The 12,355-nt window shown below is 37.4% G+C and overlaps 1 protein-coding gene across 1 annotated transcript; it reads left to right on the forward strand.

The window, feature by feature from the left end:
• Positions 1-324: 324 nt before the first annotated feature.
• On the forward strand, positions 325-2,748 carry LOC123663331 (ataxin-7-like protein 1). Its single transcript, XM_045598019.1, has one exon. The coding sequence runs from the start codon at positions 325-327 to the stop codon at positions 2,308-2,310; it is 1,986 nt and encodes a 661-aa protein (XP_045453975.1). The 3' UTR covers positions 2,311-2,748.
• The last annotated feature ends 9,607 nt before the right edge of the window (positions 2,749-12,355 follow it).

The raw sequence follows: 12,355 nt of genomic DNA on the forward strand, positions 1-12,355 counted from the left end.
CATTTAGAAAGGACTGTCTACAGATGGATGTGTTCCGTGGTCAAGAAAAACTTACAACCTGCATAATCAGCTGTCAGTGAGATAGATCATCTGTCCCTGTAAATATAAAAGCTAAAACAATCATAACACGATATAGTTGTGCGTGTGTAAATAATGAATTGACCGACCGTTCTAAGATGTGATTCCGCCACTGTGCTCGGTGCGACCCGACGTAGAAACAGATATGGGATAATAACCTATCAGTAAGCGAGTCGATCGCTATGGCTGGAGCCCCGTGAGGTCGCGAGGAGGTTTCTCTTTTAGAAGGTCAGTAAATGCCTAAATATGTCCGGCGATTTCCCGTTCGCGGCGAAGATAGTGAGCCCCATAAAGTGCAATGAGAAGCCTTGGGATCTATGGGTTAGCGAGATCGGTCACCAGTCGCCGCGGCGGGATGAAGACAGCGCGGGGTTCACGTCGCCGACGGCGGTGGATGGCAAGGGCGCGCCCACCCGACGCCTGCACGACCCTCACCCGTACAAGACCGCGGACAAGACTCAAGCCCGTTACCGCCGCGCCGGTGTCAACCGCCTCCGCAGCGAAAGCATGAGCCTACATGGTCTCTTCCCACAAATGGACAATTTAAATGCCGCAGTGTGTCATATGTGTGGAGTTATAGTGAAGTGTAGTGCAGCGTACAGACATTTACTCGAGTCTCATACTGGTGCAGAACCAATACTACCGCCGCCTCCCCCTACGGTAAAACTTAAATCTGTTCCTGGTAGGAGTAGACACAAAAAGGAACCACCACCCCCCGTCCCTATAGACATTCTGCCCGTTAAGATAGAGACATCTCCTGTTCACACTGCAGCAGCCCCTATCTCTAGAATAGTATTGCCCCAACCTGACCTACAGTACCTGGAGGAAGCTAGTACATCCTCTGCCATCTCGGGGGAAGTTCAAGTCAGCGTGGAGAGTGGAGAGTTACCTGTCGTCAGTATACAGGACACAGAGGATTTGCCCCTCGGTGAAAACATAACAGATGATATTTTTGCAATTATGAATTCTGAAGGTATTCAAAGCGCCGACGACATCACAAATACCGCTGATTGGAAGAATATAATTAGAGATATAGGCAATATGCAGGAAATAAACTTCCCATCAACCACTGATACCGTACAATCACAAGACTTGTATAGTACGGTAGATGCATCACTAGCGAGCTACTCAATAACCGATACGGACCTATCGAACTTACAATTCGCGCCCAGCACATCCCCTATGCTGTCATCTGTGATAGATAATAGTGTACTCAACACTCAAGCTTTAAAACCGGCGTCGAGCACGCCCTCAACGAAGGCGTCGCGGAAGTCGAGTAAAACGAAATCCAACCGGGAATACGACCCGAACAAGCACTGCGGCGTCGTCACCGCAGAGAACCCGAAGCCCTGTACTAGGTCGCTGACATGCAAGGCGCACGCCCTGTCGTTGCGGAGGACGGTGGAGGGCCGCGCCAAGCCCTTCGACACCCTGCTGGCGGAGCACCGCGCCTCGAAGGACCTCGCCTCCGCGCCTCCCGCACCCCCTGCGCCCCTGCCACCCCTCCCACCCCTGCTAGTCAACACGCTCGACCTCGGTGCCTTCAACGGGCTAACAGCGGAGCAGCAGGTCGATGATATCTACGCGAGTTTGCTGAGCGTAGAGGAGCCCGCGCTGCCGGACCCCGCAAGCCAGACAGCCGAGCCCTCCGCACTTGCCGCGCCCTCCGCACTCGCTGCGCCCTCCGCACTCGCCGCGCCCACCGCCCCCGCCGCCCCCGCCGCCCCCGAAGGCCCACCACCCCTGCTGCCGGCTGACGTGTGCTGGTACACCGCCCCGCCGCGACCACTCGCCCTCTGTACCTTCAACGCGTCGCAGGCGGGCGGCGCAGTCACACTAGGAAAGAAGTTTGCCACCGTACGCAGTAACATCAAATCCTCGCTCTCGCGTTCGAACAAGTCCGGCGCCGGTAACTACTACAACCAGAGCCTGTCGCTGTCCAAGACGCTGCACGTGGGCTGTAAGTCCAACAAGCCGGGAGTGCGAAAACTAATAGTGACGTGTAGTGCGCCCGGGGCGGGAAAGGAGCACCAGACTCTGAGTGAACTATTCGGTGGCGAAGTGCGGCACGCGCTTAATGGGCACGTGGGGCTTTCTGGACACGCGGGGCTAACGGGGCACCCGGGGTTAGCGGAACGCAAGACGAAACTGAAAGGCTCAAAACGCGCGGCCGGCGCGGCCCTTGATCTCGGTTTCGCGCTGGACCCGTTGCTCGCGGACGAAAAATGCTGAACTATAAGCAATCACCGGTTGTGTAGTCACATTTGTGTATTTATTTACCGAGTGGATCGGATCGGACTTGTGCCGTAAATGTTGTTGTGACAAGTTTGTCCCCGACGGAGTTCGCGATATACGATAATGTTAAATCTCATTTTTTTTATCGAAAAACGAACTAATGTTTGTATTATTTTGTATATTATTTATAAGAAATTTTTTAAATTGCCGACGCGAATGTCGGCCCGTTGGTGAAAATTAATAGAATTATGCAGAATGGTTGTATTTTTTCGAATGTATTTCACTCATTGTTGATTCTGAAATGAATACTGAAAAAGGGCCTAGGATTAATGTTTAATGTGATGAAAATTTCCATGTAAAAATATAAATACTATTAAAATAAGTCTATCCGTAACAGTAAATCGCCTCCTTTTGAAAATACCTCAATTACTCAAACAACGTGTTTTAATTCATACAAACACCTCTAAAGACTGGTTTTTATAATACGACTTTCACGTACCGTGGGAGTCAATTTTGCAATCGATTATTATTTTTACACGATATTATCATTACTTCCAATATTTATGAGTAACTGTTTTACTTTGAATATACATTTGTGTTCTTGTGTTCAATTGATTGCGGAGTGTTGTCTGTATGTCGCAGATTCGTTTAGACATTATCGTGTAATCGATTACGATGTGTGGAATGTGTGAATGGATGTGGATGTGCGGAATATATATATATATATATATATATATATATATATATGTATGTATGTATGTTCGGGGATAACTTCGTCGTTTATGAACCGATTTTGATAATTCTTTTTTGTTGGGAAAGAAATATCCTAAGTGTGATACCATGATAAAGAAACCAGGATCTGATGATGGGATCCCAGAGAAATCGAGGGAAACCCTTGAAAATCCGCATAACTTTTTACTGGATGTACCGATTTTGATAATTTTTAATTTAATCGAAAGCCGATGTTTATCATGTAGTGACATATTTCATCGAGATCTGATTACAATTTTTGGAGTAATCTTTGATAATTCGTATTTACTTGACTATTTTTTCGTCTACCTACGTTGTACTTATCAATGTAATTGAAGTCGGTTTTTTTTTGCGTTTGCTAGTAAACACAATAATTATTACATTGGTTTTTACCGGCATAGACATAAAAAATTTGTGTTACAGATTCAGTCAAATCCTCTAAATTACAATTATCAAGATATTTTGAAAATTGGGAAGAAAAATAAAAATTATGCGAACTATTATGGTACAGCTTGAACTAACTTGAACTTGATATATTTCTAACAAAATGTCATAAAATTGCCTAATATATACAGTCTTTTCCTAAATATTGTTAGAAAGAAAAAAACATTATTTTCTATTGCACGTAAAATTTATTACTATTACAATGTGTTATTTTTTTTATGTCACTAGGTCGGCAAACAAGCGTACGGCTCACCTGATGGTAAGCGATTACCGTAGCTTATAGACGCCTGCAACACCAGAAGCGTTTAATACATTAATATAAAACCATTAAAAATATTTAAAGCTTATTCAAAGCGGTCTCCATTTGGCTGCAATACAGTCCTATAAACGTTGAGACCCATTATCAATAGAAGCACGCACTATTTCCATTTGAAAATTCTTCACTCTCAATCGTATGGATTGCTTTAAGGACTCCAAATTATCATGGCATTTAGCTAGGCATACTGTCTAAAACTGACCATAATTCATAATGCAGCAGATTAAGATCGGGACTAGATGACGGTCAGTCTTCAGCTCTGATAAAGTCCGGAACGTTCTCTTCTAAACAAGATTTTGTGGATCGAGCATTGCTGAAAGGACCATTTTTGGTAATTGAACATGCTTTTGTTATGGGGCTTAACCACCTTCTCAAGAGTGGTCTTGATACACTTTTGAGCACGTTTTGATACCTATTTGTCAAAATATGGCTCAGTCACTCCTTCATAGCTAACATTCCGCCAAACCATCACTGAAATCGGATAATACCCATGTTGTACTCTGTTGACTAATTGGTAATTTTGTTTGTTAAAATATTGCTCAATCGTAAAGATTTTCTCATCCGTGAAAAAATATTTCTGTGACCTTTGCGTAGCCTCTTTTTTATCAGTTATCAGTTCAGAGTTTACCTGTGCGTCTCTTATAGACTGCAAGTCCTAAGTAAGAATTATTTCCCGTACTGCTTTGATCGCTTTTTTCGTACGAACACTACGTGGACGGCTAGATCTTACAAAAAGAGGGTTTCAATGTACCTATCAATAGCCCGTGTCGTGGTACACAAACATTTGACTAATACCAAGCGTATAGAGAGTTTCAAAAATTGTATTTGTCTCCGTACCTACTTTGTATAATGCAATCACAGCGATTCGGTTATCTTTATCACCCAACGCCATTTTAATAGCACAAAATATTTTACATGTTACAAAAATGTTTTGGCGCGAAAATAAGAAAACAGAATGAACAGTCGTTTAAATATGACAGATTCTAAATTCAAATGTAATATTTTGTATATTTTTAATAAACTGTAAAAGAATTTATGGCCAGACGATGTAAATATTAGTAAGCATTATCATAAGATTTTTTTTGTTACTGAGAAGAGAATAACTATTTTCGTACATTAATATTTTTTATATATTTAGGTAAAACAAGATTGATTTATTTACTATTATTACTTTGGAAATTATATATACACGCTTACTTATATTGACTTATACGCTTCAGCCTGTAATATCCCACTGCTAGGCATATACCTCTTTCCCCATGTAGGAGAAGGAGCAGAGCTTAATCCACCACGCTGCTCCATGCGGGTTGGCGGATATATTCCCTATTATGAGTAACGATCGCTATCAGGTGTACATGATAACAACCGGGACCGACGGCTTAACGTGCTCTACTAGACACGGTGGGGAGACCCACAGGGACTGCACAAACACCCAGACCACAGCAATCATCTGTATAGCCAATACAAATGTTTGTCATGTGCGGGGATCGAGCCCGCAACCGCCAGCGTAACAGTCACAAACCAGTGCTGTTACCGTTTTATCACAAATTATAAAATGCAAACAGAAATTATTCGGAATTGACATTTCGACATGAAAATAAACTTTAAAAAATAAATAGATGTACTGCGGATTTTACCATACATACACCTTTATCACAAACGTGTATCTGAACAGTGGTGAACTGAATTCGCCAAATTTGAATTACAATGGGACCAGTTTTCAATACAAATACAAATGCAAATATACTTTATTGTACACTAAGAGAGGAAATTTTTACATCGAAAAGGAAAACGGCAACATGTACGAAAGGCGGTCTTATCGCTAAAAGAGCGATCTCTTCCAGATAACCTCGAGCAAGAAGAGGACGTGACAAAGAATTAGACGGAATGAAGGTGAACATACATATTTAGACATAAAATCATACACATAAATATATACATACCTACATGTATGATGTATATAATGCACAAATATATACTCAAATAATATTTATAAATACATTTTCATATAAAATATAAAATCTTATATATAAAATTCTCGTGTCACAATGTTAATTACAATACTCTTCCCAAACGGCTGGGACGATTTTTATGAAATTTTGTGTGCATATCGGGTAAGTTTAAGAATGGGCCAACATCTATTTTTCATCTCCCTAAATGTTAAGGGTAGTCCACCCCTAATTTTTAGATTTATTTTTTATTTTATTATGATATGGCGTTGAAAAATACAAACAACCCTAAATTTTCACCACAGAACAGAACTTGTCCAACAGTGGAATACATTAGGCTGAAGTGAATTAAGTGGGTGAGTGATATTTAGTAAAGATAATGCGTTATACGTTAAAAACAAAACCATAAAAAGTTTTTGAAATATGAATGAATAAAAAGTAGTAAAAAACACATAATTAAAATCGGGTAATCTACCTAACGTAAAACACAGAAATTAAAAAAGAAAAACGTATTAATTTCAAAAATAGCTTTCAGTTTCTGAGTTATACTCAAAACAGTATAAAATTATATGTACAAAAGATAATTTTATAAAAAATATAGGTCGCAAGTCCTGGGAACTGCTCTAAGTTTCTCCTTCTGTCACACGATGGACCCGGCACCCTCACGGTGAGTCCATGGAATGCTAAGAAGTTTGTCTCTAATAGCTGCCCTGGCGAACTTCGTTCCATCTTCTGTTTTTTTTTTTTTGGATATTATAATTATTTATATCGAAATAAAATATAGCCTATCTTTCAATTTGGATCAAACTGCACACGGTTTGCATGGTGTGTGTAAAAAATATTGATAGTAACATCCTTAAACGAACGATTAAAATTATTATTTTTGTAATTTAATCACAAGACATAAGTATCAAGAATAGGAGAAAAAAACAATTAACTAGCCCGTGTTTCCTTATATAGAACTCTTATGCAGAAGTTTACGTATCTCTCTTAAAACGTAACATTAATTTGGTTTTACTCGCTGTACGTGTTTGTATACAAAACGTCTTCGTTCCGATTTCCAATTATTTAAATATTTGAATTATTTATAGAATAACAACTCCGTGCCTAGACGCGTGTATTAAGATGAAACCTACGCTAGGTTTTAAATTAGACCCCTTAAAACCAAAACTGCATTCATTTTCGTGCAATCATTTTTGCGTAATCATTTTTGCGTGATGCCAGAACACGTACAGACAGAAAATTAAAATTAAAAAATGTTTTCCATTCTACTACCCTCATATAATCCTGTGATTCGTTATTTTCAAATATATCATGTACATACATCGGCAGCCCATAAAGGACACGTTATGAGGCGACCATCCGACCAGAAAAGTGCTAAATATCGAAACTAAGCCCCGAGGATGAGGAAGACCGTGAATCACATGGATATCTGTAATAAATAAAAACTTCAAAGAAACCTAAGTCAACAAAGAGACGGCCCAAGACCTAGACTGAGGCACATGATGCGGAGGGCCGACCCCAAATGAAATGGGAAAGAGCCAGGCAAAGAGGAAGTTTGTATAATCAAATATTACCCACCTTTGCCATCATTTTTATGTGTAACTTTTCTGTACATTATTTTTAGTGCAATTAAGTATATAATAATATTATGCTTCTTCTTTGCCTGTATGCTAAATTACGGTAGGTACGTGTAATACTTCACCTTATAATTTTGTATCATATACTACTCTTTAAATATTACCTAATTTGTTTACTTTACAAAAAACTTGTTGTCAATTTTAAGACTTAATAAATGCTGAGATGGTCATATGAATGCTGAGAAGGTCCAGCGAACGCTGCGATGGCTAGACGAAAGCTGAGATTGGCCAACAAACGCTGTGATGGCTCAACGAACGCTAAAATGGTCCAACAAACGCTGTAATGGCCCAACGAACGCTGAAATGGACCAAGGAACGCTGAGATCGCCTAATGAACGCTGAGATGGCCCAATGAAAGCTGAGATCGCCCAATTAATACTGAGATGGGCCAACGAAAGCTGAGATGACTCAGCGAATGCTGAGATGGCCCAAAGAATGCTGTGACGACTCGACAAACGCTGAGATCGCACAGCGAACGCTGTGATTGCCCAACAGACGCTGAGATCACCCAATGAACGCTGTGATTGCTCAACAGACACTGAGATTTCCCAACAAATTTACCCAAAAAATACTGAAATATATCAATGATTGTTAACATGGCACGATGATTTCTGAGATGGCCCAACGAATGATGAAATATATTAATGAATGTTAACTTAGCACGATAAATTCTGAGATGGCCCATCAACGAATGCAGAAACGTTTCAAAGAATATAAATTCATAATGGATGGGTACTGGATGTTTAAAATAAACCAGTTGTAGGTAACACGGCTTTGTAAATTAAGTTTGGGACCTCGTACTCTTCAAGTATATGATTCACATTGTAGTCGGCAATATAGATAAGATGTTATTCAACTTATACGAAGGATAATATAAAGAAAATATGTTTTGGGGGATTTCCTTAGTAATGTCATTTAATATTTTTCTTTTAATGTGAAGAGATGTGACAACATGACAATAGCAGTCTTTCTATTTTACTTGATTTGGTAATAAATAATTTAAACTCAGTTTTTTTTATTTCTTCTTTTACGAAATCTATAGATAATAAAAAATAGGTAAAAAAACTTGTGATAAGTAGGGCTAGAATGTGGAAACAAGCTAGCAAGCTCGATTATAAGCGAGTTTTAGGGTTTCATAGTGGTGAGCGAGTAGTACTTTTATCATATGTTTTGTCGATTAAAGACAAACTACGAGCAGTGAAACGATTCCTCGCCAGCCAGCAGTGTGAATGTCCAACGATAAACTAGTTGAAACATCTCTTTTATTTACATGGAGTGTATAACTTAACTATTGGAATTTCCATGAGCAAGAAAATAGTAAGTAATTTCCTCACCGTCTGCGGGCCAACTGCCTATTTTAACGACGAATTAAACGATTCTTCTATCGCACATTAAGTCGATAATTTGTAGACAATTGACGTGCCCCACGGTTTTATTTTAGTCTAGTCTATGCATATGTTTATAATTCCCACGACTGTATCTATTTTATTATTTTTTGGTTTTTAGTACATTTATCTTAAACATTGCAATGTATGTTTAACATAAAACCGTTTAACTTAAAAAGTTTTTTTACCTATTTTTATTTTCTAGTTTTTAGTTTTTATTTCGCATTCTGTTTAATTCATTTAGTGCTTCATTATTGCAAGGCCAATCTTAAATATTGAGGTTGTATAGTGCACTGTATTCTTCTTGTCAAGCCCTTTTATTTGATACCCATATTGGTGGGATTGATAAAAAATTGTTATCAGACATTTGGTAGCGGCGGCCAGCTTAGATTTCAATTTTGCATAGTAAATTGTATTCTACTTGTTGAGACCTTTCATTTGATACCCATGTTGATGGGATTGATAAAACCTAAGTTATCCGCCATTTTGTAGAGGCCGCCATCTTGGATTTTAATTTTATATAGTACATTGATTATACTGGTTGAGCACTTTCATTTGATACCCATATTGATGGGATTGATAAAACCTACGTTATCCGCCATTTTGTAGCGGCCGCCATCTTGGATTTCAATTTTTTATAGTATATTGTATTCTGCTTGTTGAGCCCTTTCATTTGATACCCATATTGATGGGATTAATAAAACATAAATTATCCGCCATTTTGTAGCGGCGGCCATCTTGAATTTATAATGATAATGAATAAACATAAAATTGTATTGTCACCAAAATCCAAAGTGTATACAAAATTTCAGATTAATCGGTTGACAGGAAGAGGGTGAAATTTGAATTACTAAATTTGACCCAAGAATAAATAATAAATAAAAAATAAAACAAACGGGGTGAGCTAAATAAAACCGTTTAAAAATAATGAGTAACAAATTGTACTAATTTATTTTTAGCGCTTTAAATTACCTTTTAAATATCTTCCTATTAAGTTGAGCTAACACAGTTTAACTGATACGAAATTAGACCTAGAAGTGACGAATATTTTTGGTTCTAATGTTTCTGTACGAAAAAATCGATGCCAGAATCACTTACTAAAGAATGAAATAGTAGAAAAGGTTTTTGACTGAAGTAGGGTACAGAGGCATTTCCTGCTCAAAATCTGGAGCAGCCCGAATGGGAACCTCGATCTTTTACAAAAGATCACAGCTAAATAATACAGCTTTCAAGCAGAATGGAGTTCTTTTGGTTAGTAAGGTGACTAGAGCTCTTGGAAGGAATTGGGGATAGGGCCGGCAACGTGCATCCGATGCTTCTGGTGTTGTAGACAGCTCACCTGATGGTATCATCAGGTGAGCTGTACGCTTGTTTGTCGACCTACTTATATTTGTATAAAAAAACAATGATAATGAAAACCTTGAACGGTCATTATATCATGTATTTTTATTAGCTGCTAATTATTTTTATGTTTTATTTATGTTTTATCAAGACGGTTAAAATATTGAATGTAGTTATCTAACTTATTAGCTTTATTTCAGGTTAGTACCTACGTAGTATTTTAACTTGTAAACAAATTATATTATAATTTATTTTTATGACTTACTTTCATTAGGATCTTAACTTATGTTGAACATAATAAACTTGCTCACGCAGTTTAGGCGCCGAGTCCTATTATTACAAATTACGACCCAGTTTCTACAATATCGTGATTGTGTTCTACTTAAAAGTCTAAGCTTTGTAAGATTTAATATTAGTTTTAACTATGAAATCATTAAAACTAACTTCTTTTTAGATTTTTGAATCGTACTTTGGTATATTTTTAGGATTTTTATAGATTTTTTTAAAGGTCATCACCCTATGAAAAAAATCTCATAAACTTCATTAAAACGTTAATAAATGCAGACTAAATTCTCATAGCTCGCAACGAGTATTTGGTCTACATTTGTCCATATTTTTATGAATTTTATGAGGACTTTTTCCATGGGGAGGCATTAAAAATTGTGCCTACGTAATCTACTATTAAAGTCACGTAGTCCGGATCTTATCCTTTATTATACAAATCAACATAATTAGTATAAACAACAGAAAGACTGTAGGTTATGATAGAATCCGCACCAGGAACTCCAGAGGAACTCCTGAGGATGCGTTGCTTAAAAATGTATTTTACTGCTAAATAAATCTTTCGAATTATAACGTCAATTTTTTTGAATATCCTCTGATACCTTTCAAAAATAGCTTGTGTCTTTACTTTTTTTGTAATCGGAATAGTTTAAATAGTTGTTGACCAAATATACGACGGGCTCAAGGGCTGTTAAATTTCCTAATAGACATTGACTCTGTGTTTTTTCTAAAAGTTTTTCCATACAGTAATGACTGTTCCGTTAAACTGTGCGAACTGTTTCCCCGTTTCAGCTTTCTTTATTTACTTCCGATCATAGCACGTTCTGAATTCAAAATTTTGAAGGCTTTTGTACTACGGTCGGTAATTGTCAGTACCTACAATGTACAATGATCTCAATACTCTCAAGAATTAAATTTTATAGAGAAAATCAGGGTACTGTTCTATATTTGGCGCCTTTTCCTCAATAATATAAATAGGAAATGTAAAAATAAAAAAAGCAAGTCAAACTTACATGTTTTATTAAGTCTTTATATATCTTAACAATACATAAATAGATGATTTTACAATTTAAACATATTAAGGCAATTTTTAACATATTTTTCATTATAATAAACCCTAAGAAACCAAAATCCAGTTATACATTAATTTTTTTTATACTCTGCGCTTGCGCAAGTAGCACAAACAATGATCATTACTTTTTTAATGCTGTAGGGTCATCACATTTTCGTTACTTATTATTCTAAATAAGCTGCTCTAATTGTTAAGACTAGCAAGTGTTGAGAACGTAGATAAATTAAGTATATTTTCACATAAAATCGTCAGCTCACCGTTTCTTATTTAATAACGATGTGAATAATAATAATCGTTACATTTACACGTGCTAATTAACTTTATATGTTGCCAGTTTTTAGTTTAAAAAATATCTCAAATACATACTGAGTCAAGTAAAATAATATACGTAACGAAATAATATGTTTAAAATATATATAAACGCGTAAGCCCTAATTGACACGTCCCAAGTTGATTAAGGGCACTATGGCAACATCTTACTAGATATATCTGTAAGAAAACTGTAGATTTATATCTAAAAGTCGTAATTATTTTCCTCTTATGTATAGACCAAAAATAGATCTCTATTGAGAGTAGAGTTAAGGAGAACTGTCCTATATAGGGGTTCAGTTGATAAGGTGTACAGGGACAAGGAATAATAGTTAAAACCTTGTAGATTCCTATCTCTTTACACTTTCTTGCACTTGTTCTATTCACCAGTCATCTATATAAATAAAAATGAATGTTACTAAGCGCATAACTCGAGAATGGCTCGATCAATTCGGCTAATTTTTTTTTTGTATGTTCCTTAAGGCCCACGGAAGGTTTAAATACTAAAAATAAATAAATATTAAGCTTTGACAGAACAAAGTGTGTCCGTACAG

The sequence above is a fragment of the Melitaea cinxia genome, chromosome 20 (genome assembly GCF_905220565.1).
Source record: "Melitaea cinxia chromosome 20, ilMelCinx1.1, whole genome shotgun sequence".
Classification (NCBI taxonomy): Eukaryota; Metazoa; Arthropoda; class Insecta; order Lepidoptera; family Nymphalidae; genus Melitaea; species Melitaea cinxia.